The sequence below is a fragment of the Pangasianodon hypophthalmus genome, chromosome 12 (assembly GCF_027358585.1).
Source record: "Pangasianodon hypophthalmus isolate fPanHyp1 chromosome 12, fPanHyp1.pri, whole genome shotgun sequence".
Lineage (NCBI taxonomy): Eukaryota > Metazoa > Chordata > Actinopteri > Siluriformes > Pangasiidae > Pangasianodon > Pangasianodon hypophthalmus.
The window spans coordinates 5,239,179-5,256,245 of NC_069721.1; the positions used below are offsets into that span (position 1 = coordinate 5,239,179).

Sequence of the window (17,067 nt, forward strand, 5' to 3'; positions counted from 1 at the left end):
GAGGGCACCTCCCCTGAATGCTACAGGCACTTCCTCTGTTATCATGTATTATTCCTGTTCAGTCAGTATATAAAGCACACGGTCATTGCGAAGTCTTGCTGAGTCTTACTGTTTGTGTAAGTTCTGCATTGCTTTTTCTTGTTCCGGCGCTTGTATATGACCATTGCCTTGCTTCTTTGTTTACCCATTTGGATGACTCTTTGGATCTTGTGAAATACTGTGCATTGGTTTGTTTTGAACCCTGCCTGGCCTCCTGACTATTCTTTAGATTTGCCCTTTGGATTTGGGAACACTTGACATGACTGTGTTTGATTTGGTTTTGGTTTTGGGGATCACTATTGTTTGATTCTGGCCTGTTGTTGAGTTTTGACATTACTTTTAATAAACTCCCAGCACATGAAGCCTAACAACCTCTCTGAGTCATGTCCATTACATCCAAAGCATACCTGACCTCGCAAAAGGCAATTCTTACAAATTTTCTCAAGCATTTTTGTATTTAAAATAATGATGCAAACAGTTAATTTGAAGGCTTGGAATGTTAGCAGTTGTGGCTGTCCTTGTAAAAACAAACAAAGAAACAAAAATTGTTTTTAAGTGTATCTTTAATTTTTGCAACAACTTATTTAAATTGTAATTAATTATGTTTAAATATATCTTGAAAGCAGTTAGTTTTGTTTTGCAGTTTCATTATTACACTTGAAATACATATAGTGATATAAATAAACTACTGGATGTATTGATGCACATGTATATACAGTATGCTTTAATGTTTCTTAGACTGTGTGAAGTAAAAAAATGAAACTAAGATAAATCATGTCAGAACTTTTTCCACCCTCAATGTGAAATTACAATGTATAAAAATTAAGTGAAGAACAATCAGAAACATTTTATGGAAAAATAATTGGTGATATGGCTGTGTTCAGAATGAACAGTCAATCTCATGTTAAAAAGTAATTATCATACAGATGTCATCAATGAAATTATTCTGATTAACTCCAAATAAAGACCAGCTGTTTCTGTAGGATTTTCTTGATGTCTTCTTGGTTTCATCTGACTGCTGAAGCTATGGTCCACAAAGAGCTTACAAAGCCTGTATGGTATTTCATTGGTTCAGGAGAGGGGAATAAAAGAATATCCAAAACATTAGATGTACCATGGAACACCGTGAAGGCCATCATCAACAAATAGAGAAAATGGAGCACCACAGTGACATCACCAAGAACAGGAGATAAAAAAAAAATGATCAGGGAGGCTGCCAAGAGACCTACGGCAACATTAAAGGAGCTGCAGGAATATCTAACAATTACTGATTACTCTCTGCAGTTCACAACAATCTCTCGTATTCTTCACGTCTGGGCTGTGGGGTAGGGTGGCTAAACAGAAGCCCTTTCTCACAAAACACATCCAAGCTCAACTAAATTACCCCAAACCATGTGGCAAAATGTGTTATGGGCCAATGAGACCAATTCCAAAAGGTGTAATGAAGCATGGTGGTGGCAGCATCATTTAGTGCAAAACATTCATGCATCTGCTAGTAAGCTGAAGATGAAAAGGAATTTCACTTTTCACCACGACAATGACCCAAGCACACATCCAAATCAACAAAAGAATGGCATCCAAAAGAAGATCAATGTTTTTGAATGGCTTAGCCAGAGCCCAGGCCTGAATCCAACCAAAAATCTGTGGAGAGTCCTGAAGTGAGCTGTGCACGGGAGATTCCCTCACAATTTCATGCTGATAGACTCTTACACAAAAAGCCTGAGTGGTGTAAATAAAATAAAAAGGTGCTTCAACAAAGTATTATTTTAAGGGTGTGCACATTTATTGTAAGTTTTATGTATTGAAAGTTTTTTATTTTTCTTTTTTTCCCTAAAAAGGTTTCTGATCATTTTTCACTTTATTTGTATACTTTGCAATTTCTCATTAAAGGTGGGAAAAGTTCTGACCTGATTTATTTCACAAAAACCTGTGTGTAGACTTTTTTATATCCATCATAAATTAATTTACCCATCATGCCCTTAGACCTTTAGCACTTGCTAGCTATAAAACTGCTTTTGAGAGAGAATACTTTTATCAGTGTTGCAACAATAATAAGTTTATACAACACTGCAGCAGGAACTGTACAGCTTTACTCATTCTGACTACAGCAATTGTGTTGTTTCCTTCAGGATGTGGTTGCTGGTGGTGGTGGTGTGTTTTTTGGTTTGGGCTGTCGGTACTTACTGGTACCTCTTTGGCAAACCGAGCCCTTTCTCAGTGGAGTCAGTTAGACCTCCGGGTCCATTAGAGCTGGACCAGAAGAAGAGACACAAAATTCTGAAGCAAGGTGAGTGAATGAGGATTCTGTACACGTCACAGTACATGTTGTTGTTTTTTTTTAAAGAAAACAAGGAGTTTTTTTTTTTTTTAATATCTTTCATTTCTTAAGCAGGTCCCTGACCTTAGGTGATGCTTGTGTGTTTGTGTGATTTGCAGTGTTCAGTATTGCAGTATTGCTCGCTAAAGCTTAAAATGGCATCTAAATATAGCATATTTTGCTCAAATAAAACACAAAAATGAAATGAAATTAAAGAAATAATAATTATCTTATTAGCAAGATTTATATAAACAGAAGGAGCGTATAATACAAGGTTCACAGATTTTGTTTTTTTTTTTCAGATGAAGTTGAAAAAGAAATAGTTACACGCCATAAACTAATAATGTGTTAGTCCATCTTTATCTTATCTTATCTTAATTGGATTAACAGATTTGGCCAACTGCCCATAGTGTTAAAAGACACTTACCTAAAATGATAGAGGAAACATTACAATGGATATAAAAAATCTACACACCTCTGTTAAAACAGCATATTTTTGTGATGTAAACAATGAAACAGAGATAAATCATATCAAAACATTTCCATTTTTAATGTAAAAAATTACAACCTATAACCAAAACTGACTTTTTTTCAGAGAAAAAAGATAAAAATGAAAAACCTAGAATAATCTAATTGCATAAGTGTGCACACCCTTTTATAATTGGGTATGTGGCTGTGTTTAGAAAAAAACAGTCATCAAGCTCATGTGAAAAAGTAGTTAATACACACGTCTTCAGCTGAAGTGACTGAATAATACCAAATAAATCTCAACACATTGAAGACAATGATCAACAAGTGGAGAAAATATGACACAACAGTGACATTACCAAGAACAGGACGTCCCTCCAAAATGGATGAGTAAGCAAGGAGAAAAGTGGTCAGGGAGGCTGTCGAGAGGCCTACAGCAACATTAAAGGAGCTGCAGCTCTTTCTGGCAACTACTGGTTGCTCCCAACTATCTCCCACGTTCTTCATCTGTCTGGGCCATGGACCACAGTGGCAAGACGCAAAAAAAGCCCATATATCCACTATCCCAGAACCATGTGGAAAAATGTGTTATGGTTTGATGAGACCAAGATTAAAATTTTTGGCCATAATTGTGAAAAAGGTATTTTTGGCACAAAAACAACACAGCACATCAGCAAAAAATCAGCACCATACCCATGGTGAAGCATGGTGGTGGCAGCATCATGATTTGGGGCTGCTTTTCTTCAGCTGGAACTGGGACTTTAGGTGAAGGTGGCGGGAATCATGAATAGCTCCAAGTACCAGTCAAGTTTTTTGGCACAGAACCTTCTGGCTGCTGCTAGAAAGCTGAAGATGAAAATGAAGAGGACTTTCATCTTTCACACATCCAAATCAACAAATGAATGGTTTAACCAAAAGGAGATCAATGTTTTAGAATGACCTGGCCAGAGCCCAGACCTGAACCGTTGGTTTGGTTTTCAATGGCATTGTACAGGTTGTAATTTTTACATTAAAAGTGGAAATGTTCTGGTACGATTTGTCTTTGTTTTATTTTTACATCACTAAAACCTGCTGTTTTAACAAGTGTGTTTAGACTTTTTATATCCATTGTATGTGAATTAGATGAATCTAATTTTGCAAATGTATTGAATAGAAAAGCTTAGTTTTTACATAAACTGAACAAAATAATATTTATGGGTTTACAAGACAGTGACACACTCTGACGATTTGTTCCCGTAGGCTTCAGGAAAGAAAAGGTTCCCGAGAATCTGGATGCCATCGTGATTGGCAGTGGCATCGGTGGCATGACGGCAGCAGCTACACTGGCCAAACTGGGCAAGAGAGTGCTCGTGCTGGAGCAGCATGACCAGGCTGGAGGCTGCTGCCACACTTTCACTGAGAAAGGATTCGAGTTTGACGTAGGTAAGAAATCATGCTAGTAAATTTTGGACTTTGAGTTTCAGCACGTATTCCTGCTTCATCTCCAGTGTCGCAGTGAAGAGCTACAGATCCACATGACCTCGACTGGGATAAAGTGGTTACTGAAGATGAATGAACAGCTTAATGTTACAGTTTTTAATATATTGTGATGTATTTTTGGTTGATAATGAATTCAGGCATATAGACCCCTCTGGTGTTTGTAAGCAAAAAGAGATGCATGCAAATTGGCTAGCTGAGTAGCAACCCGATGTGATATTTATCTAAATTAACACTTTCAGCTTATGGCTTTGGATCCTGTCAGTGGCTCAGTGGTGCTAAGCTTTAGCCTAGACATAAATACATACAGTCCCTTGCAAACGTATTTAACCCCTTAAAAGTCATCAGATTCATCAGGGTTAAAATGACACGTTGATATTTTGTGCTGTTTCATATTTTATTTTAAAAGGCTCACTCTCAAAATTGATTAATTTAAATTGAAATTGGCTTTATGTAAGAAAATATTCAGTTTGCATAAGTATTGAACATCTGTTCTATGGAAGCTCTATATTTACACATTTAAATTTACAGGATAAAAGACCCCCTTAATTCATCATTGGTCAGATTGTGAGTCTGAAGGAAAGCTGTGGAAATGAAGACCAATGTGCATTCTAAGGAAATTAGAGATAAAGTTATAGATGTGCAAAACATAAGAAAAGGTTACAAAATAATATTCAAGTGATTAGATGTCCAAATGAGCACTGTTGGATGAAATGTGAGGGAATCAAAGCTGCATCATATCACCCAGCCACTGGTGCGACAAGTCCATCCCTCAAAACTCAGCATCACAGCAAGAAGGAGCCTGATGCGGGAAGCTACAGTGAAGCCAGCAATCACTTTGAAGGAGTTACAGAGTTGAGTGGCTAAGATTGGAGTGAAGGTGCACCAGTCAATGATATCAAGAGTTGCAATGAAAAAATTAGCTGGAACAATCTGTGTAAGTGTCATTTGTAATCCAGACAAATTTGATGACTTTTAAGGAGATTAAATACTTTTGCACTGTGTCTCATAGAAACTCCATAGAAAGTGTTTCTGCTAGAAATTGAAGGCATACAAGTCTCTTGATGCTTATTACTTTGTTTGTGGCCACGTTCAAGACGTAATGTTTTATGATTACAGCATCGAGGCTATTGATGTCCCAGTGAAAGCCGAGGTGCTGCCCAAACAGATGCCATAAACTCATTTGTTAGCTGAACAAAGTTAGATAAACGTGTCCATTATAGGCAACTCCTCAGGAAGAATGTGGTTACAGAAGATTAATGAATAACTGTACAGCTCAATGTCATGGTGTTTGGTATATCGTGGTGTAGTATTTTGGTTGCTAATGAATTCAGGCAAATAAACCTCTTTGGTTTTTTTTGTAAACAACAACAACCTGATGCTAACTTGATTATAATCTGACTAAAGACTCTATCAAGACTTTTATTTAGAAATCATACTGACAGAGCTCCTCAAACCAATTATCTCTCCTATCTCTCCTGTTGGCTTGGAAAAGTATCTTATTCAGTAGTATGCGGTAAAAAACGAATGTGTTAATGAACACTTTTGCAATTCTGACACTAAACAGCACAACGTGACATTTTAGAAAAAAATAAAAACTTGGCTTGCTCTTAAAAATCACTATAGTCTCCTGATAGATCTTTGCAATCAGGTGGCGTGACTGACGAAGTATATCAAATGTCAAGGCTCGGCTTGAAATATGGTACAAAGGGCTATTTCAAGGTTGTTACAGTCCTAGTCCTGTCACTTGCACAGAAATGTAACACTTTAACTTCATGTTCTTCGTGTTCTAATAATGTAATGTGTAACAAATAATGTGTAATACGTAATGTGTAATAAAAACTGATCTACAGTGGATATAAAAAGTCTACAAACCGCTGTTAAAATTGCAGGGTTTTGTGATGTAAAAAATGAAACCAAATAAGTCAGGTCAGACCTTTTCCCATCTTCAGTGTGCTATAGCAACCAACAAAATTCAAGTGAAAAACAAATAGAAAAAAGAAACAGCGGTTTCTTTTAACAGCAGTGTGTAGACTTTTTATATCCACTGTATATGTGTGTCTACAGGACTACATTACATTGGTCAGCTACATGAGAACAGTCTGTTTAAGATCGTCATGGATCAGATCACAGAAGGACAACTACAGTTTGTGGAACTGGACAAGCACATTGACACTATAGTGATAGGTAACGGAGAGAAAAGCAGGAAGTACACAATCTACAGCGGCAAAACTGAGATGGAGGAGCATCTGAAGGAGCAGTTCCCTGATGATACCAAAGCTGTAGAGGAGTTCTTCAAGATCATGAAGGTAGTGCATCTCCCTGATTTAGAAACCTGTTTATTTACACAAACCAAAAGTGCTTAGAGCAGGATCCTCTTCTCTCAGCTTTTGGAGGATCTTTATAATTTCCGAAACAAGATGCATTTATTTTTCCTCAGATGTCAGCCAGGAAGACACACTTTTTGGCTGCACTAAAGCTGATTCCTCAGTGGGTGGCACTGTTCCTGCTTAAGAGTGGCATTGCCAACCTCTGCTCCTCCATCTTTCGCCTTGTAGGCACTAATGCCACTGCAGTTGCCGACAGTCTGACCTCCAACAAGGACCTCCACATAATCTTCTACTATCTTTTCTATGGTGAGACACTGCTTGTATTGATCTATATATTACTCTGGCAGTTTTACCGGTCATGGGTGTCACGGTGGTGCAGCAGGTAGAGCTGCTTCCTCACAGCTCCAGGGTCATTGGTTCTATCATGAGCTTGGGTTACTGTTTGTGTGGAGTTTATTATGTTCTCCTCGTGTCTGGTTGGGTTTCCGACAGGCTCTCCAGTTTCATCACACTGTCAAAAACATGTTGATAGTGGAATGGCTATGATAAACTGGCACAATGAGTGTGTGCATGGTGCCCTGTGTTAGACTGGCATCCCATCCAGTGTGTGTTCCCGGAATAGGTTATGGACTTTTTTGTAACCCTTATATTCTTTATATTTGACTAAAAGCAGAGCAATACTATTATTGAATATTGTTTCTCTAACACAACAGCTTTTGTTCTTGTCTTAATATCTTCAATGAACATGAAAACCATTATTGGAGATCACCTTTGTATTACAGAGATGATGTTAAGGTCGTTGGTGTAAGTATGCTAAAAATGCAGAAAAAACATGATTTTGATTTTTTTTTTTTGTACATCTGAAGGAAAATGGTGATTTTTTTTAGTTATTTTGGTAGATTTTGTGAGTGTTAATCCATAAAATTCCTTAGAATTAAGCTATTTTTTTATTGACAGCTATTTATTTTTTTAATAACAATACTATTATTGAATATTGTTTCTCTAACACAACAGCTTTTATTCTTGTCTTAATATCGTTAAGGAATATGAAAATCATTATTAGAGATCATGTCTGTATTACAGAGGTGATGTTAAGGTCATTCCATAGAATTAAGCTATTTTTTTATTGACAGGCGTTCCACCCAAAGAGTCCAGCTGTGTGATTAATGCTTTGCTGTTGCACCACTACAAGCGTGGAGCGTACTACCCAAAAGGTGGCGCCAGTGAAATCCCATTCCACATCACTAAGGTCATCCAGAAATTTGGTGGACGCGTGCTGGTCCGTGCTCCTGTAAATCGCATCCTGGTTGACAATAAGGGAGCTGCATATGGTGAGTGGCAGAAGACGATTACAGCCATTTCTCTAACCAAATAATGCACTACTTACTGCTGCCATTTTATATAGCATGTCCTCTTTAAAACCTGTGTATGTGGAAGCAGATAAACATACAACATACGAGGTTGTATGTTTATCAAGCCATTCATTTTTCCATACATTCATAAATAATCACAATTATGTCACTGAACTGATGAAGTCTCTCAGATGAATGATGTTCAGGACAGGACAGTTATAATATAGTTTAATTTTCCCTTTTTAAAGCTGAATGTCTAGAACACGCAGTAGTTGTGGCTTTGTTATAGGCGTCACTGTGAAACAAGACCAAGAGGATGTGGAAGTGCGGGCTCCTGTTATCATCTCCAACTGTGGAGTCTTCAACACCTTCCAGAAACTTCTTCCATCACATATACAATCCAAACCAGGTCAGCTCTTCAACCATTAGTTCTTATACATTACTTATCACTTACTTATCATTGCTTTGGTGTCTGGATTTCAGGCATTAGAATGTTAAAGCATGTTAAATCCAGCACTAAACATTCCTTAAACATGCTATGATCCCATGTTGCAGAGATTCAGAAGCGGCTGAATATGATGAGACCTGGACGAGGATGCCTTTTAGTGTTCTCAGGTTTCAATGCCACACAGGAGGAACTGGGCATCAATTCTAACAACACGTGGCTCTTTAAGTCTAACGATATGGATGTCATGTCAGTACAAAAGCATGAAAAGGTTATATAACATGTAAGGAATAAGGCACAATGTGGAATTCTGTTATAGGTAAAATAAATAAATAAATAAATAAATCGGTCGGGAGGGAGATGTGTGCGGCAAAGTGCCATTACCACCACATGTGGATTATTTTCCTATAACAGCACATCATGAAGTGTTTTGTTCCTCTTATACCACAGCTGTTACAATTCTTTATTTATTAAGGAATGAAACTGTGATTTTTAATGGTTTATTGTTACATATAATATTGTGGAACAATTATAAGATTACACTTGCATTATAGCAGCTCACCAGCTTCTCCTTTTCTTTCTTGACATTATTAATATAAAAACTCCACACAGCTTGTCATGTTCCATAGAAACCAGAAAGCGCAGATTCCTGAAGACTCTCCCGTGGCAGAAAACCTACTGAGCATTACTAAGCATTTATAAATGTTATATCAACATCTCCTTACAAAACTTCACCATATCAACAATTTTACATTTTTCCTTGTTAAATAACATTTTCCATCGATTTATTATTTGCCTTAGACTGTGTAGATCGTCCGACATACAGGTCCCTGTGAATGAGCTGTCAGAGCTGCTGTTATAGAAAATAAATCAACACCTTCTGACCAATCAGAATCAAGTATTCAACAGTGCTGTGGTATTAATGCTTATATATTTCTGTGGCTAACAAGGCAAAGGCACATGAGTCTGAAGAGTAGATATCTGTAATGTTTGCAATTTTATTGGTTATTAGTAAAATCTAGCACTTCTTAATAAACTGCATATGTTTCAGCAGTGTAAAGGAAAACTTTATTAGTTGTTTGGCCTAGTTTTCTCATCAGACTTGTCCTTATGTAAAGTCCACAGGGTAGTGCTGTTGTTTAAACCTTGAGAGAAAGTTAACCACAGCACAATCCCAGCACTCGACTCTTTGCCATTCTTCCACTGGACATGGTTTTATTCTTACTATATTACAGGCTTTGAGAAGAACGTGGCCAAACCCAGCGTTTCTGTACTTCATGCTTCAGCAGGATAATATGCATGGCTATTCCTGTTAAGCACATGTGGCAAAGTGGCACTGCAGTGAGTTTTCACACTTCTGATGTTATGTTTATGTAAAGGATGGATGAGTTCTTCAGTATGGGGAAGGACGAAGCTCCAGATAACGTTCCCATGATGTACTTTACATTTCCATCTGCCAAAGATCCCACGTCGAAGATCCATCACCCAGGTACAACCTCATGTTTCAGCAGAACACGTTTTGCTTTTTAAAAATGCCAGACGTAGCTCAGTGATGTGGCAAGACCAAGAGTTGAAGTTAGAGTTTCAGATGCCACATGCAGTACTCATTTCAAGTTCAAACCACACGTTACTGTCCACTCAAGGCAACAAGACTTATGTTTTTTACTATAAGAATAATATTGAGACCAATATTAGTAGCATCTCCTGTTCATTTTTCAGGTAAATCTTGCATGACCATTCTGACAATGGTTAATTATGAATGGTTTGAAGAGTGGAAGGACACTCCAGTGAGAAAAAGAGGGGATGACTATTTAGCGTACAAGATGAGATTTGCCCACAATCTCTTTGACTGGGCCTGCAGCCAGTACCCCAAACTGAGAGACAAGGTAGCCATCATTTCAGAAATAGATTTCAGTAGCACCATCACATGTAATATTTTGTATTAAAAGTCACAGCGGATTAAAGGTAGAGCATAGTTTATAAACATACTCACAGGAACACCTGTACTCCTCAGGTACTCCTTCATGCAGTTATCCAATCATGTGGCAGCAGTGCAATGCATAAAATCATGCAGCTACAGGTCAAGTGCTTCAGTTAATGTTCATATCAAACATCAGAATGGGAAAAAAACATGGTCTCAGTGGCTTTGACCGTGGCATGGCTGATGATGCCAGATGGGCTGGTTTGAGTATTTCAGAAACTGCTGATCTTCTGAGAATTTCACACACAACAGTCTCTAAAGTTTACACAGAGTGGTGGGAAAAACAAAAAACATTCAGTTCTGTAGGCAGAAATGCCTTGAGAGGTCAGAGGAGACTGGTTTGAGCTGACCAGAACTCTATAGTAACTCAAATAACCACTCTTTACAAACACGGTGAGCAGAAAAACATCTCAGAATGAGCCCACACTGGAGTGTCAGCCAAGTACAGCAATCTGAGACTACATGGGCACAGGTTCAGTGAAACTGGACATTAGTAGATTGGAAAAACCTTGATTGAAATATGTGATCTCAGTTACTTTGATTGCGTCTTGGGTGTTGATGCCAGACAGGGTTGTTCGAGAAACTGCTGATTTCCTGGGATTTTCATGCACAGCAGTCTGTAGAGTTTACACAGAATGGTGCAAAAACCAAAAAATGTTCAGTGAGCAGCAGCTCTGCGGGTAGAAACATCTTGTCGGTGAGAGAGATCGGAGGCCAGACTGTTTCACACTGACAGGAAGGTTACAGTAGCTCAAATAAGCACTCTTTACAACTATGAACAGAAAAGCATTTCAGAATGCACAGCATGTCAAACCTTGAGGTGGTTGGACTACAACAGCAGAAGACCACATCGGGTTCCACTCCTGCCATCCAAGAACAGGAATCTGAGGTTACATTAGGCACAGGCACACAGAATCTGTATAACTGAAGATTGGAAAATGCGAAACCAGGCGATGTTTTTCCATTGTTCAATTTTCCAGATTCTGTGAACCTATGCTAACTGTAGCATGAAGCTCTTGCTATCTTGATTTATCTGTATGCTTTCATACTTTGCGCTGCTGCATCGTGATTTGCATGAATGAACAAGCAAAATGGCAAATATTAAGCTTTTAATGGGCTTAACAACAAATCACTGGTCAGAATATTAAGAAGAATTAAACAAATGCACTCTGTGACCTCCTGTACCACCATTTACTCATTTACTTTTGCTTATATTCACTTATATAGTCTTCTTGTACGCTTATATATAGGAAATTCACTTATATAGTCTTCTTGTATGCAAAGGTAAAATCATGATAATGATTAAAATGTTTGGTGTAAAATTCAAACTAACACATGTCTGGGTGTACAAAATTTTCCAAAAATATCTTCTGGGATTTTTTTTTTTTCTTAAAAGATTAGTCATTATTTGTTTATTACACCTGATGCAGCCCATCAAGAGCCACAAGGCTTAAACATGTAAAGAAATCAAAGGGAAACACTATCCCATACCAAGTTCTTTTATAAGTTCTCTATATGTTTCATTCTTGCTAATTTCCTGACCAATGATTTGTTGTTAAGACCATTAAAAACTTAATATTCTGCCATTTTTGCCATTTTTTTCACTACAAAATCTTTGCTCTTATTCATGAACTCTTATTTTTCTTCCTCTTTACCTCTTAGCTGGTATATCAGGAGGTCTCCACTCCGTTGTCTAACACACACTATCTTGGTCGTTACCTCGGAGCCATGTACTCAGCTGAGCACAACTTGGAGCGCTTCCAAGCAGAAGCCATCGCCAGAAATCGTTGTGATACCCCTGTCAAAAATCTCTTCATTTCAGGTATAAAAAGCCTGTGTGGTATTCAGTAACTAAACATTTCTATGGTTCTTAGCTATGCTTTGGAAAGGATGGTGCGCTTATATTTGTCCATCATGACATTACACTCCAATTTACATGAACCAGCTTGTATAGAAAGTTACAAGTGGTTACTGTTAGGATGAGGGGAGGGGTTTGCAGATGTAGCTTTTTTAAACCTCTTCATTCATATAAAATCCAATGACATTCCTGCTCATTAGAATCCTTATGAAATTTGGTGACTGCACAGCTCCTTCCTTAATTAGAGTCAGTTTGGACCTCATTGTTATATCCTTGAGTGCCTGGTTATCTGAGCTCCAGCGCATTGGTCTTGGATTCCAGGGTTTGTTCACTGATTATGTGACTGTGTGTTTGGTTTCTCAGGTCAGGATGTGTTTAGCTGTGGTATTGCAGGTGCATTACACGGTGGCCTTCTCTGTGCCTCCACGGTGCTCAGACACATTGTGTACATCGACCTCTTGATGCTAAAGAAGAAGCTGAAGAGGAAGAAGGCGAGGGAAACTGCTGAACGGGTCAAAAAGCTGCTGTGAATCAGAGGGAAAATCTACAGCAACTGACAGAAGCAATATATTAAACCAATGAATGAATGAATGAATGAATTTTGGTCCTTCATTTTAGTGCCCTCTCATTTTGATCCTAAATGAGAAAATGCAAATGATTGATTCGGTTAATGACGCTCAGTCATTTTGTTTCCTGACAACTGCAAACTTCAGGTCAAAAATCAGAAGTCATTTTATTCATGGTAAAATTACATCCTGCAATCAAATGATTATTTTTGAAAACTACAGCATGCATTTACAGACTTTCATATTCCCCACTTAGCTATACAGAAGTCTAGATTTACTTTAATTCATACTTGTAATGCTGTAATGACACAATGATTTAGACAAACAAACAAATAAATAGTCTGATAGGCAAATAGTCTGCATTCCAAAAAGTCAATTCCTGACAACGCAATCTCATTAAAAATCTTTTATGATTAAGTTTGGTTTTAGTTAGATTGATTCACCAATCCTATCCCTAACCTTTATTTTTTTTTAACTTCGATTTACTTTTCACCTGTTTTAACTTCATCCATTAGTCCAAATTGGTTTAAATGTGCAATTACAGCATGGTGTTTGGGATTTTCCTCACTCTTAATATACTTAAATCAACTAGATCTATATTTGCATAAGTACACAGTGTGAGAGAATAGTGTCACTCTGGACGGGGAACTGTATCCATGCATGCTGATGTGTGAAATAATCCAATAATCAACACATTACGTAATGCCTTTAACTGTTTAAGCAGAATCCTGGTGCCGGTGTTGTTCTGACCTGTGTGTGGGGATTACAGGAAACCTCAAACTTCCTCAACTAAGTGGACATTTCCTCTGGGAAAAGCGTGCAGATTGGTTGGCATAACATGGGCCCTGATGAATGAAAAGAGCTGTGGAGGAGAGGAGGAGTGAGGGATGAATGCTTTCACTGTGTGTAGCCACAGCGGGATGTAAACTCTCATCCAGCTCTCTGCTCTTCTCTATTCGCTGTGAACACAGACCTGCACACTGGGGGTGATAACCTGTGGTCACGTACAGATGATATGATTTATTACATCTGTCTCTAAATTGCCCCAGTGCACTTGATATAGTAGAAGGATGGAGTATACAACAGAGTGATACCGAAAAAAACAACAACAACAAAAAAACATGGTCTATGATAGTAGCTTTGTGTATAGTAGTAAATTAGTATACTATACTCCACATTACAATGTTTGAACATTACTGATGGATACAAAATGATGGATATCTTGGGCACAGACTCACCAAAACTGGATAGTTGAAGACTGGAAAAAGACCAGGTGATTTTTTTCCCTAATCTTCAGCTGTCCAGTTTGGGTGAGTCTGTGACCATAATAGCCTCAGTTTCCTGTTATTGGTTGACAGCAGTGGAACTCAGTGGGGTATTCTGCTCTTGTAGCCCATCCACCTCAAGGTTTGTTGTTTTGTGCATGTTGAGATGCTTTTCTGCTCACCACAGTTGTACAGAGTGATTATTTGAGTTACTATATCCTTCCTGGAACCAATCTGGCCATTTTCCTCTGGCCTCTCTTATCAACAAGGCGTTTCCACCCACAGAACGGTCGCTCACTCAATGTTTTTTGTTTTTGCACCGTTCTGTCTAAACTCTAGAGACTGTTGGGTGTGAAATTCCCAGGAGATCAGCGGTTTATGTAATATTCAAAACAGCCCATCTGTATTCAGTTACATCCCTACTATGTATGTATCATTTGTTTCACTCCAACAGCTTATATTGTAGCCCTATATCTATATCTATATGTAGCTGAAAATCGTTGCACTATAGGTTGAGAAGGTTATCTAAAACATTCACAGTAATGAACTTAATTAATATCAACTCTTAATTAATATCAACTCAGCCTTAGGTCAATATGTTAATGATGCAGAGTAAAGAACATAATCAGGCATCAGCGAAAAGAAGTGAAATTTACAGTAAAAAATAAATAAATAAATAAAAATACATTTAAAAAAGTTTCACAGGGCTTTACAGGAAAAAGAACAACATTAAAAGAAAGTAGAAAGAGAAAAGACAACAAAAATTGAATCTAATGCAAAGCTGATTAAATGCAATATTCAACAGATGAAAATACAAATAGAAACCACACATTGATGATAAACAGACAGTAAACTCTGATGGTTTGATCCTGAGTTCGGGTTACTGTCTGTGTGGACTTTCACATGTTCTCCCTGTGTCTGTGTGGGATTCCTCTGGGTTCTCCGGTTTCCTTCCCATAAACACACAGATAGATGGATTGTTGGTGTTGAATTGACCCCAGGTCTAAAAGTGTGTAATAAACTGGTGGTTGATCCAGTGTTCCTGCCTCATGCTCAGTGCTCCTGGCCTCCACAGCAACCCTGAGCAGGATAAAGTGGTCATGGAAGATGAATGATAAAATCAGACAGAACAATTAATAAGCTAGAGAATTCCAGATCATGCTGCCATCCTTATTACTCCACCCTCTTCACTGGAGACGTTTACCATAAAAACAACTTTTAAAAAAATATTAAAATCAGCTGACGAACGGTTTTAGGAGCTGGTGTAATTTTGATCCTAATTTTGATACACTGCCATTTTAAACTTCTTGTAAATTATTATTCATGTTAATGCTTGCAGTTTGCAGTCTTTTTGTCTCCTGAAGATTTCCACCATGCGGAAATAGCAGGTGGAGGTCAGAATTCAGAAGGAGAAAAATCATATTCATGGTAACATTACAACCTTTTGTAAACCATAGCATGCAATTATAGACTTTCATATTCTCTGCTTCACTATATACAAAGGCTCAGATTTCCTTTAATTTATATTTATAATGTTGTTCTCATGACAAAAAGATTCAGAATAAAGGAACTGTGGTACGCTCTTCAAAAAACATGAGGCTTCAAATGATACTTTGTAAAGGGTTCTTAGCTTCCTAAAGGAGTTCTTATTAGGAATCCTTTCTGATCTGGTTCTATGTAAGATATTTAAGAAAAAAAAAACTCTTAAGGGCTCTAAATGTGACCTTTTTTCTCATTTCAAAAGTCAGACAAGTTAAGCAACACTCTGGGGAGAAAAAACTAGCAGGGCGTGTTTTCTTTCGGCTGCTTTAAGACAGTCAGTGATAGAGATGTAGTATTCTGTGAAAGATTAAAGATGGATTTTATACTATAATTAACATGATTTTATAGAATGATTCGATGTGTTAAGAAAAAAAAAAAAAAAGCAAGTTGAAGTTTGAAATTGAAAGCCATTTGAATGAGAGAGACAATCCGGTGGACTTTTGTTGTTTGACCATAATGCTCTGTGGATCATGAATTCATACGATGTTTTTGTTTCACGAATATTACCTCCCCTCGATTTCTTTCTTTGTCTCTACTTTGTGCCGTTTCCTCTATGTTTCTGTCTTCCAGATGTCCCTCCCATGATCAGGATTTGGCGAGGCTTTCTTCGTCTCTGACTTTCCCAGCTGTGTTGAGGCCAATAGAGACAGCTGGTTTTAATCATCAGACAAACAGAGAAAGAGAGAGAAAGAGAGGGGGGGGGACTGCTCGAAAAGGGTGGGGAGGAAAAACATACTAACACACTGTAAGGTCACCTGAACACTAGCAGAAGCTCGAGTAGCCCACTATTCAGTGTTTATTCTCGTTTCAGACATGTTAGAGCAGGTCGCATCACTATATCCGAATTTGTGCGAATTTACACACACTAGTTCGTATGAGAAGTTAATATGGGGTAACTTCATTGTCTAAAATGCCTCTCTTTCTCATTACTATCCCTTGAACATTTTCAGAAGAGTCTGTATAGAGTCTATAATCTCTATGGATGACGAGAAGTGCAGCAGGTTTTCACGACACACTTTCTACCCTTCCATGCACATTGTGTTGTGTTTGTGTGTAGCTGTGAGAGAGTGAGAGGGATGACGTGTCAAGCTTTTAGAAATAATGTCCTGATTCCTCCATGTCTTGTGTATGTAGTTAATGCTATTCAGCCTCTGATAACAAAGTTCATGCTGATAGTTTGAGAGTGCCTGCATCTCAGAAACCTTTTTTATTGTCCTTCTATAATCTTTCTTTTGGCTATTTCGTTTATTCTTTTAAACGGAAATGGTGCACAGTCTGCCTCTATGTGTGTCTGTGTGTCTGTGTGTCTGTGTGGGTGTGTGTTAGAGAGAGAGAGAGAGAGAGAGAGAGAGAGAGAGGCTGTGTTGAGCTTTTATAAATAATGTGCAGCAAACACAAATCCCTCCATGTCTGTGTCGGCGAGGAAAA

General features: G+C 37.9%; 1 protein-coding gene across 2 annotated transcripts; it reads left to right on the top strand.

The window, feature by feature from the left end:
- Window positions 1-21: 21 nt before the first annotated feature.
- Window positions 22-12,857, top strand: LOC113527051 (inactive all-trans-retinol 13,14-reductase). Of its 2 annotated transcripts, XM_053239000.1 has the most exons (12): window positions 22-116; window positions 2,169-2,326; window positions 4,064-4,246; window positions 6,368-6,609; window positions 6,741-6,936; window positions 7,764-7,961; window positions 8,272-8,391; window positions 8,538-8,676; window positions 9,807-9,916; window positions 10,147-10,313; window positions 12,071-12,230; window positions 12,630-12,857. In XM_053239000.1, the coding sequence occupies exons 2-12, from the start codon at window positions 2,170-2,172 to the stop codon at window positions 12,794-12,796; spliced, it is 1,839 nt and encodes a 612-aa protein (XP_053094975.1). In that variant the 5' UTR covers window positions 22-116; window position 2,169; the 3' UTR covers window positions 12,797-12,857. The 2 variants fall into 2 exon arrangements, with proteins under 2 accessions (XP_053094975.1, XP_026770321.3); XM_026914520.3 differs by lacking the exon at window positions 22-116 and having other exon boundaries at window positions 2,111-2,326.
- Window positions 12,858-17,067: the final 4,210 nt, after the last annotated feature.